This window comes from Dermochelys coriacea, chromosome 20 (genome assembly GCF_009764565.3).
Source record: "Dermochelys coriacea isolate rDerCor1 chromosome 20, rDerCor1.pri.v4, whole genome shotgun sequence".
NCBI classification, from domain to species: domain Eukaryota; kingdom Metazoa; phylum Chordata; order Testudines; family Dermochelyidae; genus Dermochelys; species Dermochelys coriacea.
In genome coordinates, this window is record NC_050087.2 from 17141694 (window position 1) to 17157906 (window position 16213).

Genomic DNA, 16213 nt, shown 5'->3' on the forward strand with positions numbered 1-16213 from the left:
GCTAACTTCTAGACCCCAATCCCCTCCCCGTGCTGGGAATAGAACCTACGAGGTCTGGGGCCCGGCCCCCCTGCTCTAACCACTAGACCTCACTCTCCATCAGAGCGGGGAATAAAACTCATAAGTCATGACTCCCAGCCCTCCCCCCTCCCCTGCTCTACCCACTTGACCCCACTCCTCTCCCAGAGCTGGGGATAAAACCCAAAAGTCCTGACTTTCTTCCTTTGCTTGCACATGTCTCCTTGCATTGGAATCTCCTTAATGAGGGATATTATTAGATGCACGTTAGTACGTTGTGTGGCACCGAACAAAGAATGTTGCTTAGTGTTTGGTACAGGAAACAAGAGTTCTGGAGTCAACAGTTCTACACGTTGCTGTGGGAGAGAGTATGGGCTAGTGGTTAGAGCAAGGGACTTCTGGGTCCAGACGCCTGGGTTTTATCTCGGGCACTGGGAGAGGAGTATGCTCTAGTGATTAGATTAAGACGGGACAGGAAGCAGGACTTGTGAACTCTGTTCCTGGCTGTGAGAGGGGAATGTGAACTAGTGGTTAGAGCAGTGGTAGAGAACTGAAAAACAGGACTCCTGGGTGTTATGCCTATTGCTGGGTGGGGAGTGAGGTCTAGGGTTAGAGCAGGGCTGAATCGATGGTCTAGTGGTAAAAAAAAGAAGTGAATAAACTAAACTCTGTAAGCCCCAGATAAGCAGTGGGTCAGGATTTCTGGGTTCTCGTCCTCGCTCTGATCGGCACATGGTTAAAGCAACAGACTGGGGGATCCCCAGCTCCGCTTCGTGGTGTGCGGCGATTGGCTTCTCCTCCCTGCCTGCGCCCCCTGCTTAGCAAAGACACCAACCAAATAGCCCACTCGCCTTCCGGCGCTAGCTCGGGGGGACGTGCGCCCTGAAGATCCACCCAGGCGATGCTGCAAACTTTCAGAAACTCTAACTGGGGGCTTGTTCCGGTGTCTCGGCAGCTGGTTTCGTGGCTCTGTGTATGTGTGTGTGTGTCCTGTACAGCTTGCTCAGCGAGTGTGCAACCCAGCGCTTCCTGCTTCAGCACAAGCTCTTTCCTGTTCGCTCGCCGCCGGCCGCTTTGTCCACATTCCCGCTCCCCACTGGACGGTGAGCGCTGGGCAGCCCCCGGGCCCCCGCGACAGGCGGCGGGGACCGTGTGAGCCCCTGGCATGTGGTCTGATTTTGCAACTGCTTCCTTTCCCAGCTGTTTCTCTGTTCCTTTTTCCTCTTACCAGGGAAACTCGGCCACAGGCTGCAACTTTAAGCCAAGTATGTGACTGGGGTTGCCAAGTACCTTGTGGAGGGAATTGTGGGACAGTGTTGGCTGATGGGTAAGGATGGAAGGGGGGGTTATTGGGCTAAGGTGATGGGGCCCAGCTGTTCCCAGATCCAGATGTGGGGGGGGGCTCTGCATTTCTTCCCTTCCTCCCCACCACCCCTGGGCAGAGAGGGCTGCAATGAAAGGGGAGTCTCAAAGGGTGGTCCGCTGAAGATCTCTGGATGTTCATTTGTTCAGGTCGTGCTGTGGAGTGGGTGGAGAGGAGGTGAGCTGGGGAGAAGCACAAAGAAGTGCTTGATACAAGCTCTACTGAGTCCAAGAATCAGGACTCCTGGATTGAATTCCCAGCTCTGGGAGGGGAGTTTGGGCCCGTGGTTAGAGGAGTGGTGGCTGGGAGCCAAGATGCTAGGGGTTTACCCCTGGCATGAAAAGGGGAGTGGTGTCTACTGGTTGGGGCGGGGCTGCTGGGAATCAGGTCTCCGGGTTTCTATTCCCAGCTCTGTGAGTCAGAATTACTGGGTTCTATCCATGGAAGGGGGGGAGTGGGATCTAGTGGTTAGAGCAAGCGGGGGGGGGGGGGGCTGGAAGTCAGATGTCCGGTCCTCTTCCCAGATCTGGGAGGGGAGTTGGAATTAGGTGCAGCAGACTGAGAGTCAGAATTTCTGCATTTTACCCCTGGCTCAAGGAGGGGAGTGGGATCTAATGGCTAGATCTGGGGTGGGGGGGCTGGAAATCAGGGTAATAAAGACAATGATAATTGAAGTCAAGGTTAGTTTTTGCTATGAGACCAGATTGATCCAAAAGCTTAGCAGGATTCCAAACCATCGGCTTGGACATTTATATGGGTAAGGAGAGCATCCGAGAGGGAAATCCTGGCCCTAGGGGAGCCAATGGGCATTTTGCCCAAGAAATTTACAACCTTCTAGCTTCGGGGCTGGAGCCGATTAGGGATCAGGAAGGACCTTTCCTATGGGCTGGTGATCCCCACCCTGTGGGGTTCTGGGACCACAGGTGCCAGGCACTGCAGGGTGGGCTAGATGGACCTTGGTGCTGATCCAGTCCGGCCTTTCCTATGTGCTATCTGTGCATGAGAGCGAACTGGGCCATGAAGAGGTGCAAGTAGGAGCTCCAGTGTGTCACCACATCATTGGTTTCCCGTCAGACTCCCCCTTTTCTCATTTTGTTTTGTTTTGTTCTGCTCTTTTATTTACTATTTTTTTGCTTTTGACATTTAGATCTCACCTCTGTGTTAGAGCTTTATCCTGCCACCCATCACTGTGGACTCAAGGCACCTCCTGTGTTAAATCCACGGCAATAGCATGGCCCGAGCGGATTTCATGGTGTCTCCGGCCCTTCCCCTTTTTGGGGCTCAAATTAATGCCTGGGGTGTAGTTTGTGGGCTCGATTTTTATTTATTTCCTTTAGTTGTTGGTGGCAGTTTTAGGATGTTTTGTCTCCTCTGGTATTTCCTTCTCCAGCTTCCTGTGAGAAGACTCTGGATAACAGGGAAGCCTTTGCCCCCTGAGATGCTTATGAACCGAGCGGGGAAAACACTGATTTATTTATTTCATTGGCGCCTATTTAACTCAAATGCCCGAGGAGTGGTTAGGAGCGAAACTATCTGGGTTAAACCCTGCAATTAAACAATAACAATGACTAATGACTCCCTAGCTTTTATCTAGTGCTCTTCATCCCAATTAACATGGCACACATTAATGGATGAAAACCGGGTTACGTGATAGTGCTCAAAGTGGAAGTGGGGAGTCAGCGTCAAGCAGGTCTGTTTCTAGTGGAGTCCAGCCAGGATCTGCTCTTGGCCCTACTATGCTACTTAACATTGTTATTAACGATGTGGAAGAAAAGAAAACAAAACCATCCCTGATAAAGTTTGCCCACCGCACAGAAATTGGGGGAATGGTAAATAACAGAGAGGATAGGTCACTGCTTCAGGGCAGTCTGGATTGGTTAGTAAACCGAGGAAGCAAGCAATCTGCATTTTGAAATGGCCCAATGTAGCTGTTACATTTCAGAACAGAGAATGTCGGCCATGCTTACAGGATGGGGACTCTCTCCTGGGAAGCTGGGACTCTGGAAAGATTTGGAGGTCATAGCAGAAAACCAGCTGGACAGGAGCTCCCAGCGCAAAGCTGGGGCCAAAAGGGCTAGTGGGATCCGGGGATGTATAAATGGGAATCTGGAGTAGGGGCAGAGAGGTGATTTTCCCTCTGCATTCAGCACGGGTGTGACCATGGCTGGAATCCTGTGCCCGTGATTCAAGAAGGATGTTGATAAATCAGAGAGGGGGTCAGAGAAGAGCTACGAGAATGATTGAAGGGTTAGAAAACTTGCCTGATAGTGAGAGACTCGGGGAGCTCAATCTATTCAGCTCAACAAAGAGAAGGTTAAGGGGTGACTTGATCCCAATCTGTAAATACCTAGAAATTTTTGATAACAGGCTCTTCTATCTAGCAGCCCAAGGTCTAACAAGAGCCAATGATGTTGAAGCTAGACAAATTCAGGCTGGCAATAAGGTGTTTTGGTTTTTTTTAACAGCGAGGGGGATTCATCACTGGAACAACTTACCCAGGGTTGTGGTGGCTTCTCCATCGTGGACAAGTTTTCAGTCAGAACTGGATGTGTTTCTAAAGGCTCTGTTCTGGGAATTATTGTGGGGGACGTTCTCTGGCCTGTGTTAGCCAGGAGGCCAGATCAAATGACCACAATGGTCCCTTCTGGCCTTGTGATCTATGACTCAGGAGCTCTCAAAGCACTTCACACAGGATCACCAGCCTTCTTTTACAGATGGGGACATTGTAAAATAAAGGTGGAGGGAGCTCCTGGTCTGCATTTCTGAGACCTCCCAGGAGACTCCTGGCAAAACAGAGGGGCCCAGATCTGCTGCACTAAGGTGCTTACCAGCTTACACACCCTTGCTCCTTGCTTGCCAGGTTGCTGACCAGCTATCTCTGCTTCCCATGTGGGGCTGGCGCCATGAGGAAGAGATGGAGGGGAGCATGGCTCCTGCTACTGGCACTGAAGATCTTTGGGTTTCAGGAAGGTGAGAGCTCAATTTCAATTTCCCAGGATACCCAAGTCCTGATTCTGATTTCATTTACACTGGGGTAAATCAGGAGTGACTCCTAAAGAGTCTATTGCCACGCATGGATGGAAAGCTAGTCAGGGTGCCGTCAGAACCAGACCCCTGCTCTGTCCCCGGCCCCGTACCCACCAGGCTGCAACTGCCCCAAAGGACCACTACAGCCCCACCCCGGCTCCCTGCAGCACAGACCCCAGGCACCGCACCCAGGTCAGCATTGTCGGATGGGAGAGAGCCCCCTGGCGAGCCCCCCCCCCCACACTCCCTGCGGCACCCTGACTTTCCCATCCAGCAGGCCTGGCTCTGCCCAGCATGAGCAGTTGGAAACCCAGTGAAAGAGGATCTAGGTTACCCCCACAGGCAGACACCCTCCGCCCCCGCCCCCCAGCCACACGACACTCGGATTGCTAGTGCCCTGCAGTTTATAACTGTTTGACTTGGTGACACACGTGCTGGGGGAGACAATGACAGAGGATTTGGGCATGGAGATGCGGCTGCTGCAGACAGACAGAGGAAGGCTCCGGCAGCCCCCTCACCCGGGCCCCCCACCCCTCAAGAGGAGGACAGAGCCCTAGATCTGCTGCACTCAACAGGAAGCACTGAGCTAGGTTAAGGCAGGGGATGGGGCATCTTAATGGAGACCGAGTGACAGCACAGCCCTCTGCAAGTCTGTGCTCAGGAGAGAGGCTCAGGACTCCTGGGTTCTATTCCCAGCTCTGGAGGGAGAGCGGGAGCTAGTGAATTAGAGTGGGGGGGGGGCACTGGGAGTCAGGACTCCTGGGTTCTATTCCCAGCTCTGGGGGGAGAGTGGGAGCTAGTGGATTCGAGCAGGGGGGGCACTGGGAGTCAGGACTCCTGGGTTCTAATCCCAGCTCTGGGTGGGGGAGGAGAAGGGTCTAGGAAGCAGTCTGCTGGGTGTGATCCAGCACTTAGGCCCAGGACCCCTGGGGCCAGTCACACTCAGGCTGGATGGAAGCGTCCAAGCACCCGGCCTCCCCAGACAGCTGCAGGCTGACGTGTGCTTGGGTGCAGGTGACCCAGAGGAACCCACAGGGCTGAAGTGTTACCAGATGGGCCCCAGCGGGGGCATGAATTGCACATGGCCCAGCAGGACCGGCCCTGAGGCTACCACCACCTACACTCTCCACTACCAGAGCCTGAAATTGTGAGTATAATCCCCTGCCTGGGGGAGGGAGCCCAGGATCCCACCCACTGCTCAGGTGCCCAGAACAGCTCCCCAGCTCTGGGAGGGGAGTGTGGTGCAATGGCTAGAGCAGGGGTCGGCAACCTTTCAGAAGTGGTGTGCCGAGTCTTCGTTCATTCACTCTAATTTAAGGTTTCGCGTGCCAGTAATACATTTTAACGTTTTTAGAAGGTCTCTTTCTATAAGTCTATAATATATAACTACACTATTGTTGTATGTAAAATAAATAAGGTTTTTCAAATGTTTAAGAAGATTTTTTTAAAATTACACTAAAATGCAGAGCCCCCTGGACCAGTGGCCAGGACCCGGGCAGTGTGAGTGCCACTGAAAATCAGCTCGCAGGCCGCCTTTGGCACGCATGCCATAGGTTGCCTACCCCTGGGCTAGAGCATGAGCTGGGAGCCAGGACTCCTGGGTTCTATTCCTGGCTCTGGGAGGGGAGTGGGGTCTAGAGGTTAGAGCAGTGGAAGGTCTGGGAGCCAGGACTCCTGGGTTCTATTCCCGCCTCTGGGAGGGGTGTGGGGTCTAGAGGTTAGAGCAGTGGGAGGTCTGGGAGCCAGGACTCCTGGGTTCTATTCCCGGCTCTGGGAGGGGTGTGGGGTCTAGAGGTTAGAGCAGTGGAAGGTCTGGGAGCCAGGACTCCTGGGTTCTATTCCCGCCTCTGGGAGGGGAGTGGGGTCTAGAGGTTAGAGCAGTGGGAGGTCTGGGAGCCAGGACTTCTGGGCTCTATTCCTGCCTCTGGGAGGGGAGTGGGGTCTAGTGGTTAGAGCAGTGGGAGGTCTGGGAGCCAGGACTCCTGGGTTCTATTCCCAGCTCTGGGAGGGGTGTGGGGTCTAGAGGTTAGAGCAGTGGGAGGTCTGGGAGCCAGGACTTCTGGGTTCTATTCCTGCCTCTGGGAGGGGAGTGGGGTCTAGAGGTTAGAGCAGTGGGAGGTCTGGGAGCCAGAACTCCTGGGTTCTATTCCCGGCTCTGGGAGGGGTGTGGGGTCTAGAGGTTAGAGCAGTGGGAGGTCTGGGAGCCAGGACTCCTGGGTTCTATTCCCAGCTCTGCCCTGTCGTATGCTCCGACTCATCAGTTTATTCCCTGGGTTCATCTGCCAGCAAACGCAACCGGACGCAGAGTTCCCAGGCACTCGCCGGACAGAGCTGGGTGGTGATTGGAAGAAGCAACCTGACGCACAATGAGAACTATGCCGTCTGGATGGAGGCTGGTGACGGGACCCAGATCACTCCAAGGCTAACTCTGACCCTGCACGAGATAGGTGACCCAGCCCCAGGCAACAGCCCAGTTCCTCCTTGGCCCTAGGAGTGAATGGTGGGGGTGGGGGGATTGGGAGATGGGGGGTAGGCTGTTGGGCCCCATTGGGAATTTGTGTGGATTTCATCTAGATGCTTTCCACTTAAAATCCTCTAGAACTGGACCAGCTGTTTCATAGAAAGGCTAGGTGCAGTGATTAGATTGGGTGTGGGTGAGGCTGTGAGCCAAGACTCCTGGGTTCTTTCCCAGTTGTGGGAGGGGAGTGGGGTTCAGTGGTTAGGCCTGGGAGCCAGGACTTTTGGCTCCTACTTTCCCTTTATCCTCTGTGTTGGTTCCAGTGAAGCCGGATCCCCCTGTACTGACCCTAGAGGACGTGACCCCTGTGGTCACCGTGAGCTGGACAAATCCCCAGTGGCCCAAGCATTTCTCCCGGGATCTGGCCTGCCACCTTCGCTACCGGGTATCTGGGACCCCCAACTGGACAAGGGTGAGTCTGCGTGACAGGATTGCAAAATGTGCGTGAGGCGGGGATGGGGGGTTGAAAGACAGGACTTCTTCTGGGATAGCAGCCTACTGCTGCTGCTAGATAATAGAGCTCCTCCTTCAGCTCAAGTAATGGAGGACTGCATTCTGGTGCTACAGAGTCCCGGGTTCAAATCCTGCTCATAACATAGCAGGGACTGTTACACCTTCTGCTGACTGGGGCCAGTTGTAGAATGAAAGATGTTGATTCCTAGTTACACTCAGACCCATCTACTCCTTAAATTTGGATGATCTGGCCACCACAGAATTCCTCCTACACCGGGGCCTTGCTGGCTAGGGTGGAGCCGGCATACAGGCCAAAGGTCACCGTGTCAGCCACCGAGTCTTAATCATCTGGGCTGAACGGCACAGGGGTCTACCAATGGAGCATCCGACCCCGCTCCGCTTCCAGAGCTGGGGACAGAACCCAGGAGTCCTGACTCCCAGCCCCTCTGCTCTAACCACTGGACCCCGCTCCCCTCCCAGCCCTCCCCCCCTGCAAGAGGGGTCCCCAGAGCCCTGTGGCCCCATCTCTCTCCATGCCATTCTCCCTGGCAGGTTCATGAGGAGGATGTTGAGCCCAACAACTACGAGTTCTCCAGCCTGGAGCCTTTCACGGCCTACGAGGTGCAGGCACGCTGCATCCCTGAGGACCGGAAGGGCTTCTGGAGCGACTGGAGCCCGTCCCAGACCTTCCAGACTCCCGAGGCTGGTACACATGGGCCTGAGCTAGCCAGCGCAAACACCTGCCTTGCCGGGGAGGGTCACATGTGGTGTAGTCAGTTAAGATGGCAACTGTCAGGACTCCTGGGTTCTATTCCCAGCTCTGGGGTGGAAGGGGGGGGTCGGGAGCTGGAAGTCAGGACTCTGGGGTTCCGTTCCCAGCTCTGGGAGGGGAGTGGGGTCTAGTAATGGGGGGAAGATGAAAAAACTGGGTGCCAGGATTCCTGGGTTCTATTCCCAGCCCTGGAAAAGGTCTCCCTGCAATGCTAAATGCAGAGGCCTGTCCTGCCCCGGGCAGTGAGGGGAATACCCCTCTTGGGAAAGGGGCCCAGTGCTTTCCTGGCTCCGGAGCGCTGCTGTGTGCCCTGTACACCCTCCCTGCCATGGAGCGACCCCAGTTTCTTCTCTGACGCCACGGCCCCTCTCTGTTGCCCTTAGCCCCGCTGGGCCTGGTGGACGTGTGGCAAGTGGCCAGCCCTGCTGAGTCCGGAGAGCCCAGCCTGCTGCTGCTGTGGAAGGTGAGACCCACCCGGGCCCATCATTGCAGGGTTGAGGTTCCTCGGCACTACCCCCCGAGAGGCCCCCATGCTTAGATCGCTGCAAACCAGGAAACAAAGGGCTACAGTACAGCAGGAGTCTTCCCATCGGTGCCGGAAGTCCCAGCCGATTGGATAAGCTCTGCTGTCACATGACTAGGGGTGTGCACCCTGGTGCCCTGGCCAAATTCTGATTGGCTTTCCCTCCTGGACACGCCCGTAGCCTCCACTTCCTGTCCTAAACCGATGAACAGTGTGTCCATGCAGCTGCTAAGCAGTGGCCACGTTCCACCCCAGAGGTGGCTGCATTGCAGGGGTGGCCCAGGTTATTCCCAGCAATGGGGCCTAGTGATGTCAAGCACAAGGGGCGGCCCCATCTGGAGGGCAGGGCGGGGTGGGGGGAGTGGATGGGACACTCACCCATTTGCGTTAACCCTTTGCTGGATTCCCTACCAGCCGCTCAATTCCGAAGCAGCCAGGGGAGTCATTCGCAGCTACAGCCTGGCCTTCCGGATGGGCAGCGATGGCTCCGAGAGCCCCCTGGAGTCCCCCTGCTGCAACGTGAGCCTCCCCTCCAGAACTACCCACGTCTGGATCTCGGCAAACAACCACGTCGGGCGGACGCAGCCTGCCAACCTCAGCTTGGAGCGGCAGGGTACGACCCCGTGGGGGCCTGACCGCATTGGGCCCGTGTCCCATTCCCTAGCCACTGAGCCAGACTCTCCCCTGCCGCAGGGTCAGATGGGAGCTGGCATGCCCTAGAGGGGAAAGGCCCTGTGCCCCATTCCCTGCCCCCCCTGCACCGAGCCAGCCAGTCCCACACCCTGGGGCCAGATGGGAGCTGGCACCCCCTAGAGGGGAAAGCACCCATTCCTTGACCCCCCCAAGCCAGCCCGTCCCCGAAAGCTGGGTTGGATCCGGGATGATGCCCCCTAGAGGTGAAAGGCCCCGAGTCCCATTCCCTGCCCTCCCTGAGTTGGCCCCTCCCCTGCCATGGGGTAAGATGGGAGCCGGCGCCCCCTAGAGGGGAATGCACCCATTCCTTGCCACCCCCCCAAGCCAGCCAGTCCCCCCCACGCTGGGCTGGATCCGGGATGATGCCCCCTAGAGGGGAAAGACCCTGTGCTCCATTCCCTGCCCCCCCCAAGACAGCCAGTCCCCCCACCCTGGGTTGAATCAGGGCCGGTGTCCCCTAGAGGGGAAAGGCCCCGAGTCCCATTCTTGCAGCATCCCTAAGCTGGTGCAGAGAACGACTACCCTGCGCCCAGTAATGGATCCTGTGGATTCTCCCAGATCTACCTGCCCCGGTGGGGGTCCAGGCTGCAGCCGTGCATGGGCAGGATCTCCGCATTACCTGGGAGCCCAGCAAGGACCCACTGGAAGGGGAGCCCATGGAGTACCTGGTGGAGTGGGCCAAGGAGTGCAGCATCTCAAAGGCGGCATCCCTGGGCTGGGTGCGCAGGGCAGCTGGCGTTCACAGTGCCCTGCTGACAGGTATGGGGGGAGCCTGGCCACGGAGGCCCCTGCATGCCACAGCATGGGGCCAGGGGGCTGCTTTGCCCTGTCCCATGCCTGACACTCTCCTGGGAAAACTCAGAGCTTGAGCAACTGTCAGGCCCTTTGCATGTGTAAGTGAGGTCTAGTGGTTAGAGCAGGGAGGGCTGGGAGTCAGGACTCCTGGGTTCTATCTCTGGCTGTGGGTGGGGAGTGGGGTCTAGTGGGTTAAAGGAGGGATAGGACAAGAGTCAAGGCTCCTGGGTTTTAGTCCCTGCTCTGGAAATGGGGAGTGGGGTCTAGTGGTTAGAGCGGGGGGGGGACGGGCGTCATAACGCCTGGGCACTATCCTGGGCCCTTGCACAAAATAACTGGGTGCCTCAGTTTCCCCATTTGTAAGATGAGTCTCAGAGTCCTGCTGCACCGAGAATGGGGAGGGGAGGCCAGGGCCGTGGGGCTTGGTTGTGAGGTGCCCGAGAAGGGCAGGGAATTTCTACTTTGTGCTTCTAAGCCAGGACTCGGCAGAGACCGCTCAGATTGGCAGCTCCCCCTGGGAACTGACCCTGTCTCCCTTTGCTCCCCTGCTCCAGGTGACTTCAGGCCACTGGTGCCGTATCAGGTCCGCGTGTATGGGCTGTACCCTGGGGGCTTTGGTGCATCGGCCCCTATCCGAGCCTACACCCAGGAAGGAGGTAGGTGCACAGCCCCCGTCCCACCCTGATTGGCCCACGCTGGGAGCTAAGGAAGGTGGGATGGGTACTGCTGGCTTCACTCACAGCCCATCCCCTCTTCACTCTCCCCAGTGCCATCGGCAGGGCCCCAGGGCCTGCAGGATCGTAGCATCTCCAAGGAGGCGTCTGTCATCTCCTGGGAGGCGATCCCGCTGGCGCAACGCAACGGGCACATCACCCACTACACCCTCTACCTCGCCGCGCCCACGGGGAGCCCACAAACTTACCAGCCCAGTAAGTGCCACCCCATGGGGCACGGGGCCCTCCCCACGGATCCAGGGTGCTGTGGGAACAGGCAACACCCCAGCAGCATGGGCCTGGTGGGAGCTGAGCTGATATCTCAGGTGGGGCAGCAGCTGGAGTTGGACCTGGGGGTCTCCGAGCTAAAGGAGTTGCTCCCTCTGCCAGCAGCAGTAGTGAGACTTTTATCCTCTATGTAGGCTGGGCACTAGAGGGGGTGCTAGTGAAGACAGGAGCTGAGCCAAGTCTTGGGAGTGGAGGAGGGGTGTTAGCCTCAGATAGGAAGGGAAGCTGTCCCTTCCCCGGCTGTCTGACCCGGGAGGGGCGGGGCTGGGGGGCAATGGGAACACGGAGACCTCAGGCCTCCCAGCTCCTGCATCTCTCGTCCTCTGTGCAGTCGCTGCTACAGAGACAAGCTACAACCTCTCAGGTCTGGAGCCTGGCACCTCCTACCAGCTCTGGATGACGGGCTCCACCTCGGCTGGGGAAGGAAACGCCAGCTCCATCCACCTCTTCCACACGCCAGGTGGGGGCTGCCAGCCGCTGGGGGCTTGTGGGCTCAGCTGGGTCCGGCGGGGCGGTGCTGGGACGGGAGCCCCTGGAACTGCAGGGAGCGGGGTGCTGTGCTGCAGGATGTGGGCTCAGCAGGGGGCGCTTTCCCCCCAAGACTCAGGGGATCAGCTATGGTGTCCCAGTTTCAGTTCACCCTCCCATACAGTTGCAACCAGATGCGGAATTCTCCTTCACCTCCCATGTGCAGCAAACTGTGTAGCTGTTCCTCACCTGCCACGCCTCACCCCAGAGGCAGGTGCGTCTCAGGACCGGGCGAGGGATCCCTGTGTAAACAGCTGCTGTGCCCCACCCCAGAGATGGCTGCATCTCAGTGCTGGCAGAGCAATCCCCATGCACTGGTGCTGTGTTCCACCCCAGAGGTGGCTGCCTTTCAGTGCAATCGCCCCCCTCCATACCTAGCTATTTGCTTAACGCTTTGGGATTGTCAGAGGAAAGGATCCAGGAGGTTACAGAAGCCTTGTCCTTTCCTTCCTCTCACTCTATGCCCCGTAACGTGGTGGGGGGAGGGCATGGGTGTGCGTGGCACAGATCCTGTTGCAGAGTGGTGCCGCGTTAAGGCTGGGGGGGCCCTGCCCTCTCTGGGCCGCATGGAGTTCTCCCCTCCAGCTGTGGGGGCATGTTGGGATTTAGAGACAGAGGCACTCAAGCTTTCTCCCAACCCTGCTCCCTCTCCTTGCAGATTCCCGCTGGGAGACTGTCCTGGCTTCCCTCCTGGTGGTGGGATTCCTCCTTTTCCTGGCCAGCGTCCTGGGAGCTGTCCTGCATGTGCAGTAAGAATGCCAGGCAGTCGGTGGGGGCGGGGAGCGGGCCCCCACACAGGGTCCTAGGTCATCCTGGATGGTGCTTTTAAGCCTTAGGGAGCCCTCGCCGTGTCGTGCTCAGTGGTGGCTGGGACACACAGACAGAGCCAGGCAACATCTTTCAGCGGAAACAGTTTTTGGTGAAAAATGGAGAGTCAGCAGCGCCAGCACGTTGGGCAAATCCGGGTCTGGTTGCCAAGTTGCGCATCAGAAATGCAACCCCTGCTCCCCCCAAATTCCATGTCAAAATAGTTCCATATTGTCCCGGCTCCGAGCAACTTTGGGTTTGGAAACATCCTGCCGCGTTGGTTTTCGCAAACGGAGAAACGTTCCCAGGATGCGTGAAAGGCGAGCGCAAGGTGTCGATTCGCCCCGAATGAGGCTTTCCCACACACAATGGTGGGGTCTGGCCTTTGCCATTCACTGACACTGCTGAAAAACCTCAGGTCTGGTTTTCAGGGGGTTTTTTTGGAATTGCCAGAGAGCCGAAAACCCCAGGATTGGCTCAGCCCTGCACCCAGAGAGGTGGATACTCCTGCTCTAGCATTAGCTAGCGGAGCCGGTTCAGCTATAGACACCCTCCAGCTTTTAGATCTAGTGGCTCTTGGTTCAATCTCAGCTACTCACAACCCACCCCCCATCCCCCAGCAGTGGAAGGACACACTCCCAGCACCAAGGGGGCCTGGGATCCTCCTTAACCCTCTCTGTTCTGTAGTATCTGAGTCCCTGGGATCGGATGAGTCAGAGCCACGGAACCGTGGGCTGAGATCCACCAAACTCGTTTCACCCAATGGCCGTTGGGCGACGCTGGCTCCAAACCAGTGTCCTAGAGGCCAAAGGCTGTACCTCTGGCTCCCAGTCTGATGGGGGGGATGAGGGAGCTAGTTAGAGAGTGAGATGGCAGGTGGAATAAATTTAAATGGGGTGCCTGAGAGAGCAATGGGGGAAGGCATCTCTGGTGGGTCTAATTTATGCAAACAAGGTAATGCATTGATCTAATTTATACAAATGAGGCAGTGTGGATCTCATTTATGCAAATGAGATGTTGCATATTTATCAAGTCTGCAAATCAAGGCGTGCCATGGTTTGCATAACACCTCAAGAGGGCTGGCCCTCCACAGCCAGGCAGTCTCCCTACACCTCACTCCAGATGTTAAAAAAAAAACCCTTCCTCTCTCTCGCCCACAGGCTGCTGGACCTGTGCCACAAGGTGCTGCCCAACTGGTGCTGGGAGAAGGTCCCAGATGCCACCCACAGCAGGATTATGCTGCACGAGGTGGACAGGGTGAGATGAGGGGCCCGGGCTAGGATGCGTGACCCGCCCTCGTCCTCTGCAGTAGGGCCAAGAGAGGCAGATCAGATGAGCCAGGCCTGGACAATCAGGGGTTTGGGAGTGGGGTCTAGTGGTTAGAGCAGGGGGGGCCAGGCTGGGAGTCAGGACTCCTGGGTTCTATTCCAGCCCTGAGAGGGGAGTGAGGTCTAGTGGTTAGAGCGGGGGGGCAGGCTGGGAGTCAGGACTCCTGGGTTCTATTACAGCCCTGGGAGGGGAGTGAGGTCTAGTGGTTAGAACAGGGTGGGCAGGCTGGGAGTCAGGACTCCTGAGTTCTATCCACAGCTCTGGGAGGAGAGTGGAGTCTAGTGGTTAGAGCGGGGGGGGCGGGGAGTCAGGACTCCTGGGTTCCATGCTCAGCTCTGGCAGGAAGCTCCTTGTCACTAGGAAGCGAGATAGTTGCTCTCATGATCTGTTTCCTCCAGGATCCCCACAGCTACAGGGGGCCTTTGGTGAGGGACCTGGACGTGGAGGAGCCCCCCATCACCGAGCTTGATATCGGGGAACCACCAGAGCACGTGAACCAGGGCTACTCAACTCTGCCCCAGCTGGAGTCTCCTCTGCCTGCCCTGCCCCACAGTGGGGGGGCTGACGACTGGACCGGGAGCAAGCCCAGGACAGAAGAGCTGGTGCCAAGCAGCCCCACCCTGGAGGAGGCGTGGGGAGACCAAGCCCCAGCCATTTCTGGCTACGAGAAACATTTCATGCCCACCCCGGAGGAGGTGCTGGGACTGGCCTGAGGGATGCAGCTGGCCAAGAACCACCAGCGCCACACAGCACTTCCCCAGGCACTGGGGATACCCAGCCAGGAGGGCCTGGCTCATGGGGCCAAAGTCTGGGACATGGGGTCTTTCCCCTGTAGGGGGCGCCGACTCCAAGCTCAGGTTGGGGCACTCTTTGGGGCAGGGAATGGGTCCCAGAGACTTTCCCCTGTTAGTGGTGCAGGCTTTGATCCAGCCTTAATTCTGCAGTGACCAAATTGCCCCTGTCTGATGGACGGAGTTTGCTGGTATAATGCGTCCCTCCTAGACCACCTCCCCGACAGGCTGCCTTAGTAGACACGCCAAAGACCGAATGGCCCATGGAGACCGAGTTCCTCTCCGGACTCCCAGCCCCCTCTGCTCTAACCACTACACACGCTACTCCTCTCCTGGAGCTGGGGATAGATCCTAGGAGTCCTGACTCCCAGCCAGGGGCGGCTCTAGCAATTTTGCCGCCCCAAGCAGGCACCGCCGAATTGCTGCAGCTGGACACGGACTGCTGCCCCATTCTAATTGCCGCCCCGAGCACCGGCTTCGAGAGCTGGTGCCTGGAAGCGGCCCCTGCTCCCAGCCCCCTCCTCCCAGAGCCTGTGACAGACCCAGACTCTGTCCCTCTAATTGTCAGCAGCCCATCACCCTGGTATCACAGTTCCCACAAGTTCCCTCCTCCACAGGCCAGCTTTCTCCCCATTCTCGAGCCCTGCTTGAGCTCGGAGCTGCACACCATGCAGTTGTATGGCATTTTTTTTTTACTTGTACACGTTCTTTTACCCTTTGCTCCTTGTCTCTCATTGCCACAAACAAAGCAGCGACTTTCCTGTCAGGACCTCAAAGGGGCTGTCACATGGTGACTGGGCCCTTCATGGCAGGGCAGGGTCAGGAGCCCCTGTGACCCGCTGCCTCCCACCTGGTGTTCAGAGGCTGCCAGGGAAGCTGCAGAAAGCGGCAAGCTCACTGCAGGAGTAGGGGTGGCTGGCAGGCGGCCTGGAGAGCCAGTGCCGGGGGGGGGCTGTCGGTGGGCTGCATTGTGAGTAGAAGACTCAGCCAGTGGGGCGAGCGACAGCCTGGAACCCAAGTGCTCAGGGGTAAGTCACCGGGCGGTGACATCCCTGTAGGGCGGACTGGGAAATGATGGGTCACTGTGACACTGGGGAGCCTGGTTACCAGCGGGGCGCTCCTGACCATTGAATGGGCCAGCAAGAGAGACTGGGTTTGCTTTATAGTGGACTGAGGGAAATCTGTCATGCCGCAGATGGGGCTGCCTTATTACAGCACCTCACGTTGACTGCCTGGGAGGAAGGGAGGCTGAGTCCCATTTTACAGATGGGGAAACTGAGGCACAGAGTGACTGGGCTACGGTCACACAGCACAGCAGTTGTGGACTTGGGTGTAGGACCCAGGAATCCTGCCACCCAATTCCCCATGCTTGCTCCTGGAACCCAGGCCCGCTGCCCCAGGCCCTGGCAGCACAGCTGCAGCTTGCCCAGACTCAGACAGTGGCAGAGCGAGGAGCCAGGCTGCAGCCCTTTTGGCTGCTACGCTACGACCCCAGGAACATCCTTCCTCTCGGGCGAGGTGCAGAGTACAGTGAAATGCTGCAGCCTTCCACTGGCGCGCACAGGGGCGAGGCAGGGCTCTGCTCCCCCAGCCCA

The 16213-nt window shown here is 57.5% G+C and overlaps 1 protein-coding gene across 8 annotated transcripts; it reads left to right on the plus strand.

Moving 5' to 3' along the window:
* Window positions 1-323: 323 nt before the first annotated feature.
* On the plus strand, window positions 324-15336 carry IL27RA (interleukin 27 receptor subunit alpha). Of its 8 annotated transcripts, none has more exons than XM_043506326.1 (15): window positions 324-1345; window positions 4242-4351; window positions 5423-5555; window positions 6695-6855; window positions 7190-7338; window positions 7932-8085; window positions 8535-8614; window positions 9089-9287; window positions 9926-10126; window positions 10717-10818; window positions 10930-11091; window positions 11495-11623; window positions 12350-12440; window positions 13659-13755; window positions 14226-15336. In XM_043506326.1, the coding sequence occupies exons 2-15, from the start codon at window positions 4285-4287 to the stop codon at window positions 14538-14540; spliced, it is 2040 nt and encodes a 679-aa protein (XP_043362261.1). In that variant the 5' UTR covers window positions 324-1345; window positions 4242-4284; the 3' UTR covers window positions 14541-15336. The 8 variants fall into 8 exon arrangements, with proteins under 8 accessions (XP_043362261.1, XP_043362258.1, XP_043362259.1 ...); XM_043506323.1 differs by having other exon boundaries at window positions 744-1345; window positions 3847-4351; XM_043506324.1 differs by having other exon boundaries at window positions 744-1283; window positions 3847-4351.
* Window positions 15337-16213: the final 877 nt, after the last annotated feature.

What these genes read in the sequence shown, in the direction of transcription:
- IL27RA (XM_043506326.1), top strand. Translation starts at nt 4,285, where the DNA reads ATGAGGAAGAGATGGAGGGGAGCATGGCTCCTGCTACTGGCACTGAAG. An exon ending in CCACCTCTTCCACACGCCAG is followed by an intron (nt 11,624 to 12,349) that starts GTGGGGGCTGCC and finishes CTCTCCTTGCAG; the next exon opens with ATTCCCGCTGGGAGACTGTC. An exon ending in GGAGCTGTCCTGCATGTGCA is followed by an intron (nt 12,441 to 13,658) that starts GTAAGAATGCCA and finishes TCTCGCCCACAG; the next exon opens with GCTGCTGGACCTGTGCCACA.